At 54.6% G+C, this 20,816-nt stretch overlaps 1 protein-coding gene across 7 annotated transcripts in view; it reads right to left on the reverse strand.

Moving 5' to 3' along the window:
• The window catches only part of LIG1 (DNA ligase 1), a 35,764-nt gene continuing 14,948 nt past the window's right edge, over positions 1-20,816 (reverse strand). For 3 of the 7 annotated variants that reach the window (XM_057711940.1, XM_057711942.1, XM_057711943.1), the window contains exons 6-28: positions 19,950-20,048; positions 18,283-18,390; positions 17,286-17,402; positions 16,987-17,062; positions 14,405-14,485; positions 14,068-14,124; positions 13,091-13,263; positions 12,329-12,495; positions 11,837-11,913; positions 10,891-10,982; positions 10,574-10,673; positions 9,590-9,675; positions 9,036-9,151; positions 7,890-7,985; positions 5,780-5,890; positions 5,171-5,242; positions 4,622-4,766; positions 4,422-4,504; positions 2,686-2,838; positions 2,523-2,576; positions 1,770-1,913; positions 531-623; positions 2-366 (exon numbers count right to left, since the gene is read on the reverse strand). In XM_057711940.1, the coding sequence (XP_057567923.1) occupies positions 283-366; positions 531-623; positions 1,770-1,913; positions 2,523-2,576; positions 2,686-2,838; positions 4,422-4,504; positions 4,622-4,766; positions 5,171-5,242; positions 5,780-5,890; positions 7,890-7,985; positions 9,036-9,151; positions 9,590-9,675; positions 10,574-10,673; positions 10,891-10,982; positions 11,837-11,913; positions 12,329-12,495; positions 13,091-13,263; positions 14,068-14,124; positions 14,405-14,485; positions 16,987-17,062; positions 17,286-17,402; positions 18,283-18,390; positions 19,950-20,048 (2,384 nt within the window). In that variant the 3' untranslated portion in view covers positions 2-282. Of the gene's footprint in view, positions 367-530; positions 624-1,769; positions 1,914-2,522; positions 2,577-2,685; positions 2,839-4,421; positions 4,505-4,621; positions 4,767-5,170; positions 5,243-5,779; positions 5,891-7,889; positions 7,986-9,035; positions 9,152-9,589; positions 9,676-10,573; positions 10,674-10,890; positions 10,983-11,836; positions 11,914-12,328; positions 12,496-13,090; positions 13,264-14,067; positions 14,125-14,404; positions 14,486-16,986; positions 17,063-17,285; positions 17,403-18,282; positions 18,391-19,949; positions 20,049-20,816 lie in introns of all 7 variants that reach the window. The other 4 variants (XM_057711939.1, XM_057711944.1, XM_057711945.1 and 1 more) reach the window with 4 other exon arrangements.

Consider the following 20,816-nt stretch of genomic DNA (forward strand, 5'->3'; position numbering starts at 1 on the left):
GGTTTCGACCATTCCTGGCACACTGTTACTCGTTACCAAAGTGTGAGCTGTCAGGGCTGTACCCCCAGAGGCCAGCAAGGACACAGAGCAGGTGTTCAATAATTATTTATTGAAAAAAAATGACCGAACCCCAGAACCCAGCTGAAACCACCCCCTCACACACACACACACACACACACGACTCTTAAAACCCACGCACACAGCAACACCAGATGTGCTGAGCACGAGGCGATGCCCCTGGGTCCCCTCTGCTGCCCTCCACCCCCAGGGAGAGCAGGGGGCCTAGTAGAAATCTTCCAGGTCAGAGTCTGGCTCTGTACCCTGCTGGTTCTGAATCTGACTTTGCTTCTTGTATAGACAGGCCACCTGAGGTGAGAGGGTGGGTGGTGGGGCGGGTCAGAAGCCCTGGGGCTGCCCTACCCACTTCCTCACCGAGCCAGGCCAGAGGCCACCACCCTCTCCAAAGAACAGGCCTGGCCGGGCAAGTCCACCCCTGGGCCAACCACCCACCCCTCTACTGTGGGCCTCACCTGGGCACTGGTGGTGGCCTCCTCTGGCTTCTTGTCCTCACGGACGCGGATAAACCGAGGGAAGCGAAGGGAGATTCCCTTCTCGCTATCCACCTGCAGAGTCGCGGGGGAAGTGGTGATGGGGACCGCCATGAGGGGGACCGCCCGTGGCAGCAATTCCCCATCCAACGTCTCCTCCCCACTCCTGCACCTCTGGCCTGTTTCCTGATCCATACCATGGGGTTAAGGATGGGTCGCTGTAAAAATTAAATAAGGTAATCGAGTGCTTGGGGCCATACCTGGTGCAGGAGTGTGTAAGAAACACAGCTGCGGTGGCTATGCTTTATGCTGTTATTATAATTAGGGCCGAGAGGCACAGGAGCACAGGGCCAGGGGTTGGATTCTAGAACCAGACTATGAGGTTCAAATCCCAGCTCTCAACTCTCAGGAGCTGTGTGGCCCTGGGCCAGTTACGTTCCTTGGGGCTCTATTTTCCCAACTGTAAAATGGGATGGTCGGTGTTTTTGTGAGGATGAGTGTGAACGAATGATGTGCCCGCTTCACCTAAATGCTTGATAAACACTGCTCCCGTTGCTTGCTACCAGGGGACCCCGACTTCCTGAGGTGGAGCACGAGTGAGAAATTTCAAGGAGGAAACTAGATAAAAAGTATGAGATTTGCCTTTACATGGAAGCCGGCTGCTCAGCAGAAAAGCACATCCTAAATTTTGAAGGATTGGAAAAAATTCCAAAGGGAGTGCATATTTAGTTTAATATTCAGTTTAAATATTTAGTTTAATATTTAATATTTAGTTTAATAGTTCTTCAGTCAACTATACTTCAATTAAAGAAAGAAAGAAAAAAAAAGAACCTCCAAATAGATGTCTCTAAGAATCCATAAGAGAAAACAATATAATTTGCATTTTAACAATATTATTAAGATTTGGGATCTCTGTGGATTTTAGGGTTGATCACCTTGGTTGATAATAAGCTGAATTTTTGTGCTAACAAAAGACATGGACCGATAATAGTAAAAAAAAAAAATTTCTTTTTTTTATAATGAGACTTTGACCTCATCATCTGAAACCCAAATAGAACACAAGCTTCAGTCTTCCGAAGCATCACGCAGGAAGAATAGCCATGGGTTCCAAGATTCACCCCCCTCATTCCCCCCCCACCCCCCCCAGCTGGGATTCCTTCAGAGGGTCTACCCTCCTGAAGGAGGTCCTTCCTGCTGCCCAGATGTCCCCCAGTTACTCACCAGGCCCCGGGCAGCGGGGTAGATGGGGGAGAGGGAGAGGTCTGCGCACTTCACCTCCCACACCGCGCTGGGGTCCAGCCAGTGGTCCGGGGCCACGGCGCCGTCAGCTCGGACGTAGGAGCGTGGGGCGGGCAGCACCAGGGCCTGCAGCCGGCAGCAGGGAGGAAGAGAGAATCCTGGATCTCAGGATCAAGGCCGAGGGTTGGGGGCGTTAGGGACTGAGGAAAGAGGGAGGAAGATGGGGGAAGGGGACAGACACAGATGCCCCTCAAAATAAAAAGCTAGGAGTGATGGAGGGGGAAAAGGGAGAAGGGAAGAAAGGACAGAGAGCCTGGGAGCTGAGACAAGAAATTAAAGGCAAGGAGAGTCAGAGAGAGGAACCGAGACTCAGAGATGGGGAGTCAGAGACCGGGGCGGGGCCAGAATCTAGAATGGGACAGGCAGGACCAAAGACACGCAGCAAAGCCAGAGCACACCCCAAACGCCTGCGACCAAGACAGCAAACACCCCCAATGACTAGGGGCTCCACTGGCATCCTAAGGGCGAACTCGGGGAACCAGCAACACGCCCTCCCTGTTGTGGGTGTGGCCGAGGCACTGAGCTGGGCGAGACGAGGCTCCCTGACCGGTGGCTCTGGCTGGTAGCTGGCAGGGCTGGGACGTGAACTTGGACGTGCTGGCCTCTGAAGCCAGCTCCGCACACCCCGAGCCTCCTGGAAGGTGCGAGCTACTTGTACGGGCTGGGAAGGCTCACCTGGAGGGTCTGGTGATGCGCCTCCAGCTCCTCGTCGCTGAAGCCAGTTCCAAGCTGTGAGGGGACAGGTGGTCAGAAGCTCCGCCTCCTCCCAGCTCCCGCCCGCCCCCAGGCTGAGTGGCGTCTACTCCCCTCCTGCAACTGCGGTCCGCCAGCCCGGCACCTTGCATATGGCCTGCAGCTCCTCGCTCTCGTCGTCGTAGGAGGCCAGCAGGAAGCCCCCGTACCGGCCGGCCCGCTTCCCCCGGCCCAGGTAGGCGCCGATCACCACGAGGTCCAGGGTGTCGCCCACACCGTCAAGGTAGTCCTTCTTCAGCTGGGAGGAGGGAAGGCAGGAGATGAGGGGGGCGCTCAGGTGCGGCCCCCACTGCCGGAGGTCAAGCAGTGGCAGGAGGAGGGGCTGGCTGAGAAGACCAGGACTGTCACTGGGAGGAGACTGGATGTGGAACAGGTTTCTAGGCTGAAAGGGCTGATGAGAGAGAGGGGACTCAAGGGGAGGCAGGACTGAGGGGACAGGTCGGGTGGGGAGACCTCAGGGGTCACCCTGGATCCCCCCTTCCTTCCGTACGGGGGCACGTTCCACTCCTTCACACGGAGAACACTTATCCATTCATTCCAGAAACATTAAGTGCCAACTGTGTGCCAGGCAGGAGCTCAGCCTTGGGGATACAACAGCGAATATTTCTTGAAACAGGAAAGGATTGTGTCTGCAGAGCCGCTTACAGCCTGGTGGGGTGGGGGTGGGGGGTGGACCATAAACAACTAATAAACACACGACGAGGGACTTCCCTGGTGGCCCAGTGGGTAAGACTCTGCACTCCCAATGCAGGGGGCCCGGGTTCGATCCCTGGTCAGGGAACTAGATTCCCACACACCAGAACTAAGAACCCACATGCCACAACTAAAGGACCCTGCATACTGCAATGAAGGTACTATATGCCACAACTAAGACCCAACACAGCCAAATAAATAAATAAATATTAAAACACACACACACAGAAACCCCGCCCCCAGGCCCAGCCAGCTGAGCACCCAGGTCTCCTGGCCCCCTGCTCACTGCCCCCTCTCCACTCAAGCCCCATCACCTCTTACCAGACAGCTGCCTCCCACCTGTCAGCTGCCACTACTGCCCAGCACCCCGCCCCCCGCCCCCCACACCCATCGACCACCCACCGAGCAGCCAGAGGACCTATGCCACATGACAACCAGACCAGACGACTTCTCCCAAAACACCTCTGCTGGCTTCCTGAAACCCTTGGAGGAAACCCCAGTTTTATTTTACTGTACTGCGCTGCGTGGTCTGGGACCCACTCTCTGCCCTGACCTCACCTCACGCCTCAATGGTCCTCGACCTCTGCATGCGCCAAGCTTGTTCCTACCCCAGGGCCTTTGCACTTGCTACCCGCCCCACCCCCCTTGGCCGCCACCTGCTCTGCCCCTGATCTTCACGTGACTGACCACTTCCTGTCCACGTCTTAACCAAAATGTTGCCTCTGGAGAGGCTTTTCCCAATCACCCAATGTACTGCAGACCGTGGCTGGCCCCGAGTGGACTTGATTTCTTCACAGCTCTCCTCACTCCCCGACTCTATCCCGTTTGCATCTTGGCTGAGTTTCTGGTGAAAGGCAAACTCAGAGGGAACAGAAAGCTCCTTGGGCTCCCTCACCCTGGCATCTGGGGTGCCTAGCCAGGCAGTTTTCCACCAGTCCTTGGTGAATTTGTTCGTGGGGACTTGCGAGAGGAGCAGAGCCGGGGCCAGCTACAGTGGGAGGTGGGAGGGACTGAGCAAAGGGCTCTGGGGCTTAAACAGGGTGAATGTGGGGAATGGGTGTGGACCACTCAGCAGGGACAGACTTCAGGTCCCGAGCTCAGCAGGAAAAGGCAGATGGCAGGCGGCACCTTGAGCCAGTTGTGCGACCTCTTGGCGATCTCGTAGGTGGCGTCCACATCCAGGGTCTTCACCATCAGCCCCTCGCAGGAGTCTGGGGGAGACATGAGAGCCCTTGTGAAGCCCCAGCTCACAGCCTCACAACAGACACAGGCGGGATTCTGGTCCAGTCGTCCAGGGTGCGGACGCAGACCTCGGCAGATGCCCTCACCTTTCACCGACTGCTCCAAGAACTCGGCGATCTGGTCCGTGTCCTTGGTGTCCAGGGAGGTGGCGAAAACAAACTCGCCCTCCGTCTCCACAAAGTTCTCCCGGAGCAGCTGCCGGCGTCGGGAAAGGGGCTCACGTACCAAGGACTGCAGGGCAAGAGAGAGAGATGGGACGTTGTGGGGGAAATAAAGAGAAGCGGGATGCGGATGGGTCACAAGTCACCACGTGGCTTAAGGCAATGCGTATGAAGAGGGGGTTATTTTATACTTCTGCAAATTCTCTAATGTCTGGCTTAAGAGGGACCGGATTCTCACATCTGCTTCTGCCTTCAGATGGCTGCAGTATGTTGTTCCAGTCGCCAGGCAGGAAGAAAATCCCCCTCACACTGATGCGGAGCTGGAAAGGCGAGGGCCTCACGGACCACACTTTGAGAACCACTGCCTGAGCGTGGCTTCCCAGCTCAGTGAGGAAACCCTGACTGCTGGCTCCCAAGCTCCCCCTCCAACTTCCAGTCACCGCCGGCTGACCCGGACATGACACCGGAACTCACCTCTCCACTGAGGTAGATGAGGTCGAAGGCGTACAGACACACCTGCACCTGGATCTCCGCCGCATCCACCTCCTGGGTCATGGTGGGATGGAGACCAGGAGTGGGTTAAGGTGAGACGGGGTTAAAGTTGAGTTTCTCCCATCATGCCTGAGGCAGACACCCCATCACCTGCCACTCCCCCCTTCTCCCCAGCCAACAGGCTGCACACCTGTGAGGGCAATGCTGCTGGCCACAGGCACTGAATTGTGATGGCTCTTGGCTAATCCCAACCACCTTATTCCCCTCTGCTAGGTATTTGCTCTCCCAGCCTTCCTCGCAGCTATTAGGGGTGATATGACACAATGCTAGCTGATAAGAATAAAGAAGTTTGCTGGGGTGCAGGTTGTGGGGACTCCTAGAACAAATCTTTCACAATGAAACAGATCTTGGAAAAGAGCCCTTCCCTTCTTCCCCTTGGCATGCTGGGATGAGAACGTGATGGCTGGAGCTGTGGCAGCCACCATGCAAAAGGCTGAGAGAACTACATCCCAACTGACAGCTCTGTCTCTCTGGGATTGGGCAGGACTGGGTGGAAGACGAGGGCAGGCGGTGGAGCGGGGCAGAGGCTACCTTGCGTTTGCGGGTGGTGAGCACTTGGAATGGCTGGATCTGCTTCTTTTCCCGGTCCCAAGCCACGGCTTCTGTGTCCAGGATGAAGGATGTGACTGATGGGAGTTTAATCTGAAAGGTGAAGAGGGAGACCCAGGGCTGGTGAGAGGTGGTGGACAAGGCCAAAAGACAGATGCAGGGAAATGCATATCTTTTTCCCCTGCAGCTCTGAAGATCCACTGACAAACTGATGTCAACCTCAAAGAGACACATGTGAACACAGACCCCTTCTCTCATTTCCCACTGAGAGAAAAAAAAAAACTAAGTTTTCTGAGGACTTACTATTTGGTCCCACAAACTGGAAACCCGGGAGCCTCTGTCATCTTCCTCTTCCTCCCTCTTCACTGTCAATTACCCCATGAACTTGTCCATTTCCACTCCAAAATCACTAAGCCATCCACCTGTCACCACCTCGCCGAGCCCAGCCCAGCCTAAGCCACAGCATCCTACCAGTCTCCCCACTCCTGCACTGACCCAGTTCAATCCCCTCTCCTCACAGCAGCCAGGCTACTCTTGGCAAACCCCAAATCTGATCATTGCTCATCCCTGATAAAAACCACCCCATGGCTCCCCCAAAGCTGTGGGAACTCGCCTTGGTCAGCCTGTGGTCCTCCCTCACCTCACCGGACCCCCTCAGACTCACTCTGGGCACCCAACACACTAGCCTGTTTCTTGAATGGGCTGTGCCCCTCCAACCACCAGGCCTTTGCACATGCTATTTACTCTAGAATCTGCACGACTCCGGGGGCACCATTCACACTGTATCCTGGGCTGCGCTTGGTGACAGCCCTGCTTTCCTAACACCAAGCAACGTCTTATTCTTTGAAAGGCTCAGAGAAGGCTGGACCTTTTCTTCAGAGCCCAATCTCTGAGCACACGCATAGAGACAACAGCAGGACTCTGATGAAGACCTGCCTGCCCCACCACCTGTGTTAAAGCCCCAGCCTCCAGCACAAGGCTCAGCACAGGGGAGACGCCCAATAAATACTTGAATGAATGAGTGAAAGAAGCCAGATACAAAAGACCCTGTACTATCACCTCTTACATGAAGCTCTAGCACAGGCAAAACTAACCTGACAGGACAAAAAAGCAGATCTGTGGTTGCTGCCGCAGGGGATGGATGGTGGGGGTGGGGAGGGGGCCTGCGTGGCAAGCGGCGGCACGAGGACACGTCTCAGGAGCGATGACAACACAGAAACGTCCTGTATGCTGATTATGTGGGTGTATGAGCTTGTCAGAACTCCGCAAACTCTAAAAATCAGAATCTTTCACAGAAGCTACAACTTAAATTGGTTTAAAAAAACCAGTGCTTGGCACATAACAGGAACTCTTTTAATGCCTGTGCTGTACTGTTACCTCTGTCCTTGCTGCTTTATAAAAGAACAAATTTCCTAATTAATTAGGGCAGGCCAGGAGAATGGCTCTTAGGCCGAGAACTCCTAAAACAGGTCCAAGACCTGCCCTAGGAGCAGAGATGCCCCTGGCTCCAGGGCCCTGGAGGCCCAGCCCTATTTAGACCACGGGACCAGTCTGCAGGCTGGCACCTCCACCCTCGTCCCAAACCCTCTCCCTGTCAGAGAGCGAGATTCTGGCTTCCCCAGGCTCTGCTGCACCAGAGCGGCTGTGGCACCCAGTGCTGGACAAGGACCCCAAGCTGGAGTCAGTAGGGGGTGGTGGGAGGTATCTAGAAAAGCTCTAACTTTCCTTGTGGGGGGGGACAGAAGCTGGACCCCCTTTCCTGTCTTTCTGTCTGGAAGTGTGGCAGCTACTTGGAGACCACAGAGAATAGGCATTGGGATGAAAAGCCCACCAGCCAAGGACAGCAGAGGACAGAGGACCAAGCTGGGTTGGGGAGGACGCTGGTATTCAGCTGAGCCAACCTAGGGCCACCTGCCTTCAGATGTGTGAAAACATACCATCTGCAGGTCTTGTGTTATTTGCAGCCCAACGCACTCCAGTCTCCCTCCAATCAACCCCTCTGTGCTGAGCTGGCCTGGCTGGGCCTCAGCTCCCTGTACCCGTACCGGCAGCCCCACCCCCGCCCGAGGGAGAGCCGGCGGCAGGCGCCCACCTTGGGGATGCGGCTGATGATGTCAGGGTACCTTCCAGTATTGTCCTCCTGATTCCTGCTGAAGATCTTCACCTCTCCGCCTTCCAGAAAGTGGATCTGCCACAGTGGGGGAGGGGAGAGGGACTCAGAGCCAGTTCCGCCCCTGGTGGCCCCCCCTTTCTCCTCTTGACCACACTCTCACTGGCAGAAGGTTCTAGAAGCTCTACAGGAGGAACTGGCGCGGAGACCTGAGTGAATCCTCTCCCTGGTTCAAACAGCACTTCCCAGCCCTGGGTATGGAAGCCCCCACCACCTCTTCTTCATGTCTGGGCCCTACTCTCTTCCCCCTGCAAGCACAGGTGCTTTGGGGTGTGTGTGTGTGTGTCTGTGTGTGTGTGTGTCTGTGTGTGTGTTGACTTGTCTGGATGTTGTTGTGCCGTAAACATCATTCTGGTTTTTATGATTTTACTCATTTTAACACGTCTGGACCACAGCCCTTGAACAGAGCTATGTATATATACACGTGTTAAGTGTGTATGAAACGGTAGTGTGTATATGATATGCTATATATGATTCAAATATGTACATTTTAAAATCGCTCACTATTGTAAATCATTTTATTTTTTTCTCAGCACTGTACACTGAAGACCCATCTATGTTGCGTCTACTGAATCCACTGTGTGTAGCTGCCTCAAGGCACCACAGGACCGTGCTCGCTTATCCATCCTCGGGCAGGGAACACGGAGCCAGCCCCAACTCCCTCCAGGGCAGAAGAGCCACAACGAGCATCCTTACAGCCCAGACCAAGGGTGTCTCCGGCCCTGGGAGGCCAGACACACGCCCACGTAGCTGCACTGAGGGAGACCTAGGGCACCTGTTCTCATGAACACACCCGCCAGCGGGGCACGAGTGCGGCCCACGTTTCTTGAGCTCCCACTGCTGTGGGTCAGGATTTTGACGGTGTTACTGAATAAATTCGATTTTCTGAGAAGCCAGTCAGGTGGCTATGATCGCACCGCTGCCTGGAGGTAGGAACTAAATCTCCAAGAGACGTGCAAGGGCAGTTGTGGCAGAGGCCGGCCAGCCTTGAACTTGGGCCTGAGGGACCCCACACCCCTGCTCTACGGCGTGGCCCTTTCTGCCGGAGGGACGCGTCCACCCCTTTACCTGGGCCCTCTGCCCGTCGTATTTGTACTCGCAGGTGAAAGCTGCCTCCTCAAAGCGCTTCAGGACCTCGCTGACGCCCCGGGTGGGGTGGGCCAACATTGGCTTCAGGGGGATCCCTGGAGGGGTTGCGGAGAGAGTGAGCTCAGGCAGACAGTGACAACCTCGGGGTGATGAAGTGATGAGACAGAAGGAACTCGGGTGGGTGAGCCCTGGAGCGCAGCGCGGTCCCTCCGTGGCCCCCGCCTCCCTCTGGACTCTTTTATGTACGAGAGAACGAGAGTCTGTCTGCCTGCCTCGCTGCCTTCTGGGCTATCTTTGGTACAGCAGCTCTAACACAGAAGCAGGAACCCCGAGGAGAAAAGGAATGGCGTTTGGCACCGGGGGACGGGAACGACTTTGGAGGAGAGGGTTCTGCGGCTTCTTAGAGGGGTGCTCTCTGAGCAGTGGGCCCTCTCACGGCCGGCCTGCAGGGCAGGAGCCAAGGCCAGGCAGAGGGAGTGGAGCCTGAAGGCGGCCGGCCTCGCCTCCCTGGGCCCAGGGCGGGGGGTAGGTACCTGGGCTCAGCCTGCAGTGCTCCGGGAGCTGCTCCAGGCCATGCTCCAGCAGCACGGGGACGATCCGGTCCAGGTCGGGCACCTCGCTGGGGTGGGGAGCGAGAACAAGGTGAGTGGTGTCTTTCTAGAACTCTGCTCTCTGGTTGCAAGATCCGCCTCTGCCTGCCTGTCACCACGTCCCAGGGTCTGCCCCTGTCTATCCCCGACTCCCCTTGTCACCCTGTCTCTGTCGTGGTCCTCCCTCACTGTCACTATGCATCACTCTGACTCTGTCTCCCTTGAGCCGGCCCGCCATTGCCCACCATCTGTCATCAGGAAACAAGCGATTCTCCATCTGGGCTACATGTCACAACCACTCAGGGATGCATTAGGAAAAGTGTTTCCTCAAGGCCAGCCTCCACCTGCAAAGATTCTGACTTAACTGGCCTGGGGCAGGCAGAGCGACAGTCTGTAAGTGCCCACGCAGAGGCAGCGTTAAAGCTGCCGCCCCGGTGGCCCTGGGGGCTCTGCAGGGCTTGTTCGCCTTGTGTGCCCACCCCCTCCGGGGGGCCCAGCCCAGGGCAGGGCCCTCCTGCTCTCTCTGGAACCCTCCCTGTCGCTCCACGGATGTCCTCTCTGTGACTGTCATGACCCCTCAGTGGGCATCAGTCACCAGCCCCCGTCCGGGGCTCTCGTGGCCTCTGCCCAGGCGCAGTCCTGTCTGGAACGCGGAAACCTGCTCCTCTCCTCACGATCCGTGTCTCTCCTGGTCCCGGCTTCACTGACCCTTCACTGTTTGCCACCTCCCTGATCTCTGTCACCATCCCTGTGCCCAGCGCCAATCTTGTCTGGCTCATTGCCCAGTGCTCTGTCACCAGCCCCATGATGGTCACGGACGCTTGTGGGCTGCTGGCCCTGCCCACTTCACCCATGACCCTGGGGCCCTGCCCACCGCCCCCCCGACTGCCCCCACCCCTCTCGCTCTGCCCAGGGCCGCGATCTCACCAGAACGTCTGCTTCAGGATCATGCCTCGTTCCTCCAGCCACGTCTTCCTGGCCTCGGCTGTCCTGCCCTTCCCGGCATCCACCACGGCTGGGGGGAGTTCTAAGACAGGCCCCAGCAGCAGAGGCTTTGGGGTGGGCCCAACCCCCCTCAGCTAGCCCCTGGGCCACAGTGGGTGGTGGTGCTGGGGGCAGTTTCCTCAGGGCAGAGGAGCCTGGAGTGGCAGCGGGAGTCAAGTGGGGGGTGGGCGTGGACTTCTGAAGAGGAGGGCGGCCAGGTTACTCGGGTGGTGGGCATGGGACCGACCACGTGGGCTCACCTTGACCTGGGGGGGTGAGGCTCACGGCCTGGGCGAGGGCCGCCAGCACTGACTGCTCTGCCAGCCCAAGGCGCAGCCGTCCACTCAGGGCTCTGCGGGGACAGCAGGGTACGGGGAGTGGGCTTGTCTCGATCTGTCTGATCCTGCCCTCTACCCCTTCCTCTTCCCTCCTCCAGTCTCCCCCACCTCGACCCTCTCCTCAAAACCAGAGCAACCTCCAGAGCCGGAAGGGACCCAAGATCACACAGCCCCACTTAACAGAGGAGGAAACTGAGGCCGGCCAGTAACAATCACGACCGCTGGCAGTGCCTGTGGACAGAACTATCGGCCTTGCAGGGCCTCCCTTCTCAGCTGCCCTCTGAGAAACTGGAGCGGCTCAGGGAGAGTGGGGCAGGGGCAGAGCCGGGCCTGGAACTGGAAGGCAGCCTGCCCCAGGGCTGCCAGCGCGTGATGGTCAAGAACCTGTCCCCACCACAGGCCTCGCTTTGAGCCAGTGACCTCGGGCAGGAGGCTTCACTTCCCTGGACCTCCATCTCCCCTTCTGTAAACTGGGGTGAGGCTACCAGGGCCTACCCCCAAGAGCTGCAGGGAGGAAGAAAGCACGTGGCACAGGGCAGGGCACCCAAGAAATACTCCAGTGATTTTGTTTTCACTGTCATGGCAACCACCCAAGTGCCTTCCTTACTGTCCCCACTGAGGCCAAGGCAGACATCACTAATCAATTGTGGCACTCTTCACCCATGATCTCCTACCCTTCTCCAGGCAGCACTACTGAGAAGAGGAGCCAACCTGAAAGGAAACCTATGTTCCCATCCCACCCTCTCAGGGCCTGGGCTCCTCCCTAACGCTGTTCTCATCCAAGGGTGGTCAGGGCACTAGCAGCAATGCAGCTGCCAGTCCCTCTCCACCTTCACCTCTCCCCACCCTCACAGGCTCACACACTCACCTGGCGATGAATCGTGCTTCTGAGTGGCGGCAGGCCACAAAGAGGCCTTTGATGATGTCCATCTTCTTGGCTGTGGACTGAAGAGATGGGGGAAGGGCAGTCAGTGTCAGGGATGAAGGGAGTTGAGGGGACCACACCTTCCCACCATCCACAGTGTCTGGGGAGCTGCCACCCTGGAATACCTGCCCCCACCCCCTGCCTGCTCCCCAAATCCCACGGCCCCGCGCTCACAGCACAGTGAAAAGCTGGCTCTCCTCTCGCCTCCCCCCAGTGTTGCCCGCACGTTTATGGAGTCCTGTCCCACAGCCGGCACCAGACCAGTGCTAGAATCTCAAGAGGAGATTCCCTCCCTCTTGAGAGCAGCAGAAGGAAGGCAAGCTTTGATCCCACAAGCAGGACCGAGGCGATCCTGCCCTGAACAGTCTAACCAGAGCCTTCTGGGTCCCCAGGGGCAGAGGGCCTGGGGAGGGGTGAGCGGCGCTGCCCACTCACAGCGCTGCCGGCCAGCTGCGCGATGTCCCGGAACTTGGCGAAGACGCCTGCGGCGGTGAGGGCGGGCGGGGCCCGCATGAGCCTCTGGGTGCTGCGGCTGCTCTCGGCCACCAGCCCCACGTCGCCCTTCTCGGCCGCCTCGGCCCGGACCGACGCGAGCTGCCGACCTTGGGGGGCGGAGAGTGCGGGCGCTGAGGGCGAGGAGGGCTGTGGCCGCGCGGGGCCCCCATCTCCAGCTCCTGGAGCGCCTCCTGACCTCCCGGCTCCTAACGCTCTCCCCCAGACGCTCTCGCAATACACATGGAGCATTCCAGGCCCTCGGTGGGCAGGGAGTTCCCGTCCAGGTAGCCAGCCTCTCCTAAGCACGGAGGGCTCAGCCCTTACCGGTTGCTGGCCCCACCCACACCCTGCTCTTTCCCCACCTCCCCTCATGGCTCTACTGGTCACAATCCTCTAGGACCTCTGCCACCTCCACAAGCCCCAAGCCTCAGCCCCGACCCCGGGTCCTGCTCTTTGCCTGCAGCATCTCCCCCCACCCTCCCACCTGGTCTCAGCGTAGCCCTGGTCCTGCTCTCCCCCTGCACTCTGTCCATCTGTCCCACCCGGCTCTCTGCCCTCGCTGGCCTCTCTCTCCCCATCTCTCCACCTTCCCAGTCCCTCTCCACTGTCTCCCAGGTGCTCCTGGCCTCTCCACTTCCTCCCTCAAAGCACCCCCTACCCCTGCCCCGGCCCCAAGGGCTTCCTCCACAGCCCCCTCCTCACCCGTGGCCTGGGCCACCGCCTTGAGGAGGATGCCGTCGCCGATGCCAAGCTCCAGGCCCTGCTGGGGCGGCCCCAGGCGGTTGAGGCTGAGGTAGAGGACGGGGAGGAGGTCAGCAGGTGACAGGGCCACCACGGAGCGCAGAAAGTTGCTCAGCGTCTCCACCATCCGGAGCCTGGAGGAGGGGATGGGGGGGGTGTGTGACCACCTGGCATATCAGGGTCAAAGTGGGGCTGGCGGGGGGGGGCGGGGGGGGTGGTAAAAGGAATCCGGGGAAAGAGACGAGGAGAGGGCTCAGGACCAGTGCCCCGTGTGTGACCCAAGCCACAGGCACCATCGCAGGCTGCTGGGGGGAGAGGAACTCCCTTTGACAAAGAAGAAGGCGATGATCATCTATAGAGAAATAAGAGCTGACGCGTGCGGACTGTTTTCTAGGTGCCAGGCGTCGGTGTTACGCCTCCGCGTTCTCTAACTCCCTGAGTTCTCACAGCTCCCCGAGCTAGGCATTATTATTATTCAATTTTACAGGTGACGAAACTGAGGCACAGAAAGATTATGTAACTTGTCCAAGATCACAGAGCAAGTGAGTATCAAGCTGAGATGGGGTTCTTGCCACAAACAAGGCCAGGATGTCCTCTAAGGCCGAGGGATGTCAGCCAGGTCGTGGCTACTTCTGATTGGCTACATTCAGCTCCTGCCACCAGGAGGTGGAGGCTGTTTCCCCACATCAGGGATCAAGGTTCACCCTCGGGTCTTGCTTTGACCAACAAAACGAGGCAGAAATGATGGCGTGGGCCTCCTGAGCCTGGGCCTCCCGCCGCTCTGGTGGCCACGCCTGTGGCCTGTGATCCCGTGCGTGAGGGTGAAGCTGAGAGAGGGGAGGTTAAAAGGATTAAACAGCCAGAGGCACAGCGACTGCCAGAGGGACAGAGTCGGGAGAGCCCCCACGGGCCCTGGCCAGGCCAGCCTGGTTAATTACCGAGCAGAAACCTCCTCGATCTTTTCAAACGTCCGTGCCACAGCCAGATAAGGGACCCTGGGGGAGGAAAAGAGAAAACAAGAGTTGTATGTACATCCACGCTGCCCCTCCAGCCACCTGCCTCCCCAGAGACAGCCTTGCCAAGCCCCAGGTACACACAGGCAACCGCGCCTGCCCACTGCCCAGGGCCTTCTCTCCATCCCCTTCAGAGCAGTTGACAGTCTCCCCAAAACATGGTGGAGAGAGATTTGCCAGTTTCCTCCCATTGAGCCTCCAGAGACAGGGCCTCCCTCAGTGCCAGGGACTGCAGGACAGTCTGGGGAGGGATGGGCCTCACCTCTGGCCCGCCTTCCAGCAGGCATCTTCCATGGGATGGTAGTTGTTCTTGGCAGGATTGTAGCTGGGTGGGTCCAGCTGTCTGTGGAGGGAAAAGGGAGACTGCAGGGTAAATGCCTGGGTTGAAGTCATTCTTCCAACTAATATTTATTGAGCACCTACTAAGTGCTGGATACTATTGCAGGAACGAGGGCACGAAAGTGAATGAAAAGAAGTTTGCTCACCTGGAGCTCACATTCTAGTGGGAGAGTCGGGGAAAAAACAAACAAAACCAAAACACAGAAGCAAATATATCATTTTAGGTATTAAAAATTTTTTAAGAAAACTAAACAAAACCAAGTAGGGGGAGAAATCGGGAAGGTAGATGCTACTTCAGAGGGCAGTAGAAGAAGGCCAGAGGAGACATTTGGGCAGAATGATGTGAGAGGTGGGCAGAGTGGGTACCAAGGAGAAGAGTATTCCAGGTGGAGGGAATGGCGAGTGCAAAGGCCCTGAGGTAGAGACACACCTGGCATCTCTGAGGAACAGAGAAGGGGTCAGCGTGGCTGGAGTGCAGCAGCGTGATCCGAATATTTTTCAGAGTCCACTCCAGGAGGCAAGGACCCCCCCAACCAGGCCTCTCGGCCAACCCCTCCCTCACACTCTGGCTGGAACAGCAGGAGGAGGGTGCGGTCTCTGGGTGCCACAAAGTGCCAGGCACCATATTAAGAGCACTACATCTGCTAGCAATCAGTCTTGCAGACAGGGATCCTTCTAACCCCATATTCACATAAGGAAACTGGGCACAGAGCAGTTAAGCAGCTCACCTGAAGTCACACAGCTAGTAAGCAGCACAGCTCCAGAGCTGTGTTCTAAACCTCTACATCATACATGCCTCTAGAAATGCCTCACACTGACTCTGTTAGAGCCACCACAGTCCAGACTCTGCAGTCACACTCCTTTGGGTTAAAATCCCTGTCCCATCACTGACCAGCTGTGTCGTGGTGAGGAAGTGGCTTCCCTCTCTGAACCAGTGTCTCCATCTATACGATGGAGCTACCAGGAGTCCCTACCCTGACGTTGTGAGGTTAAGGAAGAAATTCTGGTGAGGGTTCCCACTCCTTGGTGCATTTTGTGGGGAGCATTTTTAGAGCAGCAGTGACTCCCCAGCCTCAGGCCTATATCTCTACTGAATATGGGGGGGACAGAAGGGCGAGGGAGGAGACTCCAGATTTTTTCAGCTCTTCAGCTGATGCTGATGCACAGACAGGGCTGAAGGATGGCTGAGAGGGACGGAGCATGTGCAGTGAATGTTAAGGACTCAGCATCTGATAAGCAGTGGTCCTCCTGGTCCTTCCTATTATTGCAGAGAGAGATGGCAGAACGCGGTGGGGAAGAAATTCTACAGCCACGCTACCTGGTTCAAATCCCAACTCTGCCACACGCCCCATCTGTGACCTCAGCAACGCAACCAAAATTAATAACAATGATATTAATAATATATTAATGAATAATATAATAGTAATAATATGCTAATGAATAATAGTGAGAGCAGCCACAACTTGCCAAGCTGGGGCGTGGCCAGACCCTAGTCCAAATGCTTCACACCCTCAGAGAGGCCCAGTCATCTGGCCAAGGTCACACAGCTGACAAAGGTGGAGCTGGGATTTCTAAGCACTCCACCATACTGTCCTGCCTCCAGGTCTCACTTTTCTCACCTGTGAAATGGGGGTATCAACAGAATCAATGCACAGAGCTGCTGTGAGGCCTCGATGCATTAGGATAGGGAAGGCATGCTGCCTGGTGCCTGACACACCATTAACCGTGGATAAAAGGGTGTGCTTTCTCTGCCATCAATAAGCCCCCATTTTAAAAGCGAGGAAACTGGAGGCCCTGAAAGTCTGTCTGTCTCCTGGAGGCAGCCATCAGCGATCAGGCTGGGAAGGGTGTAAGAACAACGATCACAGTATCACACGAAGTAAAAATCAGGACATGAAACTTCATGTCAGACAACAACTTTGTTAGAGAAACGTATTTATAAATAACATAAGCATGGACACAGGCTCAGGAGGCAAGATGGGGCAGTGGTGAAGAGAGAGGCCAGGCTTAGGAACCAAGTGGACCTGGGTTTCAGGCCTGGCCCTACTCCCACCCTCCCTGTGTGACCCAGGGAAGACGACCTAACTTCTCTGGGCTACTAGTTTCAACGTCTGTGCAATGGCTGAAATACTCGCTTCCTCCACAGGACTGCTGCAGAGATGAAGTAAAAAGGCATAAAAGAAACCTTTAGCACCGGACCTGACATACAGTAGGCGTTTAAGAAAAGGAGCAGACCATTCCCACAGTGCAGTCACATGCTGAAATGGGGCCAATTAATCTCACTAATAAGGTCTCGACTAGGGTACAAAATTGCCATTAAGAATACCCCCAAAATTTTTATTAGAATTATCAAACCTAATTCACAAAGTTTTAAAGCTGAAAGGATGTTTGGTGATTACTGGTCTCATTTTTGGAGGCCTACCTACCATCAGATCAGAGAGATCTTAGACTCACTGCCTTATTCTGTTTAATCCACTATCATCTCGACAACAGATCCTGACTCACCCCTTGGTCTCATCCTTTCTCAGAGCGCTGGGTCCTTCTTCTTTCTCTTCTTTTTTGATTGCTGGCTTCCTGGGGGCTGGGAATGAAGAGGAAAATGGTGGGTCCTTTCTGCTTCTGACAACCCCCACCTGCCAACCACTTTCCAGCTAGCATCACCCCCATGCCTGGGGAGATGGTGACATGGTGACACAGTAGGAGGTGAGTTTAGACTTTCTAACCCACGGGAAGGCCACACTCTGGAGAAAGACCCACCCGCTTCTTCCCCATGCAAGCCCGGGAGGTGAGGGGGAGAAACGCACAGAAGAAACTGCTGAGCATCTTGGGAGCTTTGGGGGGAGGCTTAGCCTGATTGTCCTCCTGTGGTCCTTGCTTCACCGCCATCTTGGGTTCTGAAACACTTTCTGTCGGGGGCTCTGCTTCAAAAGCAAGAGAGGTCAGTTGGTGATGCAAACTGGTTTTTTTGTTGTTGTTTTTTTATTTTTTAAAAATTTTTTTGGCCACGCGCCATGTGGGATCTTAGTTCCTTGACCACGGATGGAACCCATGGCCCCTGCAGTGGAAGCGCGGAGTCTTAACGCTGGACCACTAGGGAAGTCCTGATGCAAACTGTTTTGACCCTGAGACTTTTTTTTTTAACCCCAAAGTCGTTCTGACCCTGCAGATGGAAAACATAATCAATTCTGCCCTTTTCCTTCCCATTGCATCAGTTCGTAGCCTCTTGGGCCTGATACTTCAGTACTAACTAATGGAAATCCAGCATTTGGCCTGAAGTTGGATACTTTATGGACTGTGGGAAAAAGAAATCTTGGCACCATAAGAAGAAATGTCCCCACTTCTGCAGGTGCAGAAAATCAGATAAGATCCTGCATCCTAAAAATATCCTCACAGTGTTCTTTCTACCCCAGGAGCCTTCTGGACACGCTGACTGCAGGGACTGTTCTATGGCCTGGGAGGGTTAATTTTAACTTCTAAAAACTTGTGACTCAGCCTGGTTGTCTAACTTAAAAAAGTACTGCTCAGTTAAGAACATTCAGTGCCTATAATTTCTGAAAGATATTTTGTTAGAGGATGACTTGCTCTTTTCTCCCCACATGCACGGAGGAAAAATAATAATAAAAATAATAATAGTAATAGAACCTACGATTTCCCCTAGAATTTGCATTTAGACAACACATTGCAGAATCTTATTTAAGTCTTATCTTATCTAAGCCTTATTTAAATTAACTGTCCTCCAAAGATATCTGACCCCCAAACCAGACAGATGGGGTTGGGGGAAGAAGAGGACCAGAAACTCACTGGAGGTCTTCAAGGGCTCAGGGGGTGTTGTGGGCAGGTCCCCTTCTTCTGCTTCCTTCCTTTTGCCCCCTTCAGGCTCTGTGAGGCTTTCTGTTGGTGTCTCTGCTTCTGATGACCGACAAAAAAAAAAAAAAGCCAGATGGCAAAAGGTCACTATGACCCACTCCCCCCCAACTAGGGCATTTCAATTCCTGAGACACTGTGCCCCTATTTGTCCTTTGCTGTGCTGACTGCACATCTGTGAAGTGACGGGAGGTGTGGGAGCCTGTTCCTGGTCAGTCCTGAGCTGGACAGGCACCTCGAGGGAAACCAAACCCGATGCTCACCTGGGTAGCTGAGAAACTGATAGAGAGGGCCAGTCTTTTCTTATAAACCATTATTTTAGAATTATTCACTGCTAAATAGAATCCGACAGGGTTCAAAATGCCAACGATAACTTGTTAGAGATAAAAATCAAGTGTTGTTTTAAGCTGACTGAAAAAGCAAAACCAAAAAAAAAAAAAGAACAAAAACAAAAAACAAAGCTTACCTCCAGGGTAATAATAAAAGCTGCATCAACTAACTTGGGAAAAATCTGCCTTAGTAGAAAGAAGCCCCTCCCCCCACCCCCCAAACCCCCAGACACAGACAATGGCTAAAACTGCATGATTTACAGTAAAATTTGTTACTGACTAAAAATTGCCGACCGGAAATCAAATCTCCACCAAATTCAGATCTTCCCTGGGAAAGATAAGCCTAATAAGGACCTTTTATTAATCAAACAGACAGTGGCAAAGGCTGCGATTATTTATAAGCTCACACAGGCCCCAAATGATCAACGGATCAGGTCTTTGTAGCTGCATTTCCCAAGAAGGATGTTCTACATTTTCAAGGGAAATTGGTGACATCTGCTGGACACCGTACGACCTGCTAGCTCAAGGTATTTTACTTGTCAGTGTTAGATCACACTCTTTGCAATTCCTGAAGTTAGCTTTCTGAAAAGCTGGGTACTCACTGGTGGCATGATAAAAACCCAAGTATTGCACAAAAATCAACATGGAACAGGCAAAGAGGGTGGCAGCATTCAACTGGATTCCGAAGTTTGAGCAACTGTGCAGTGTCCAGGAGACATCCTATTATAGCAACTAATTTGTGATCATTTAAGAATGAAATAAAATATTTTTCCTTTCAGCGTTATGTATATTATTTTCTCAAACGCCCAAGTTGCTAGAACATAAACAAACAGTTGTTTGGACATAACAACTTAAACAGAACAGTAAAGATATTGGTCCTGGGGCACCATGAAAAAGTTACTAAGACACTATGGGCCCTAGAAGTTTGTGACCCTCTCTGCTTTCTGGTAAGATTTACAATAAAAAAGAATCATTTAGAAGAAAATATTTTCCATACAAGAAACATAAAAACAGAAGAGAAAAATGGGAAACTATATAAATTCATACTGAATTAACATGGTCAAATGAATGTATTCCAGAATGCTTTCATGACAAAATTCGCTGGTGGGGGTGTGGGATTCTGATGGACACACATCAATTCTTGGACAGAGGCGTCAAATCAGTGGGGTCCTCACACCTTGTCCTCTCAGACAGGGCCCTACCCTTCCAGATTACACACACACATACACACACACACAGAGTCCGTCCCCCCACCCACGCCAACCAGGGCCTCACCTTCTTCCTCCTCCTTCTTCCTCTTGGGTTCTCTTTCCTTGTCCTCGTCCTGCTCTTCCAGGACATCCTGAAATGTCCGTTTGGGAAGCTGCTTCCGGGCTGGGGAGGCAAAGGGCTCAGTGTGGCCTCCTCACTGGCCCGCCTGCCCCGCCCCAGGGCTCAGACCCCGTGACGATGAGGCCCTGAGAAGGCTCTGGGCCCCTGCCCTTCCTTGGACTTCAGGCTCTGCTGCTTCCTGGCTGTGTGGCTGACCCTGAGCAGGTTCCTTAACCTTGGAAGCCAACACCCAACATCCTCCCTGCCTCACCACTCGCCACACACTATCCTCAAACCCGCCTTGCTCCCCAAATCGCATCTTAATCTCCAGAGACACGGAAGTGTATGGGATTCCCCCACGTGCTGTGCTGTTCCCACCTCAAGGCGTCTGCTGTTCTTGGTGGCAACACTTCCCTGCCACCCTTTCTCGACAGAGCCAACACTAACCCATCTTCCAAGACTCAGGCCAGACGGCACCTCCCCTGGGCCGCCTCAATCCGGAGCTCCTCCGGTGCCCAGCGTCACCCCTAGTACTCCTCATACCAGCACCATCAATGGAAACACACAGTGAGCCATGCACGTCAGCCTAAACGTTCTAGTGGCCACACTGAGAAACGGAAAAAGAACCAGGCGAACTTAGTTTCAATAACATAGTTTACTTAACCTGATCCAAAATATGATGATTCCAACAGGTTTTGAATATTGAAAGATTAGTAACGTTGTTTTTTCTACGGTAAGTCTTCAAAATCCTATGAGCTTACAAGCACACCTTGATTGGGCACTAAATTTTCATCAGAAATACCTGACCTGTGTTTAGATTTTGTAGAATTT

This window comes from Hippopotamus amphibius, chromosome 16, assembly GCF_030028045.1.
Source record: "Hippopotamus amphibius kiboko isolate mHipAmp2 chromosome 16, mHipAmp2.hap2, whole genome shotgun sequence".
Classification (NCBI taxonomy): Eukaryota; Metazoa; Chordata; class Mammalia; order Artiodactyla; family Hippopotamidae; genus Hippopotamus; species Hippopotamus amphibius.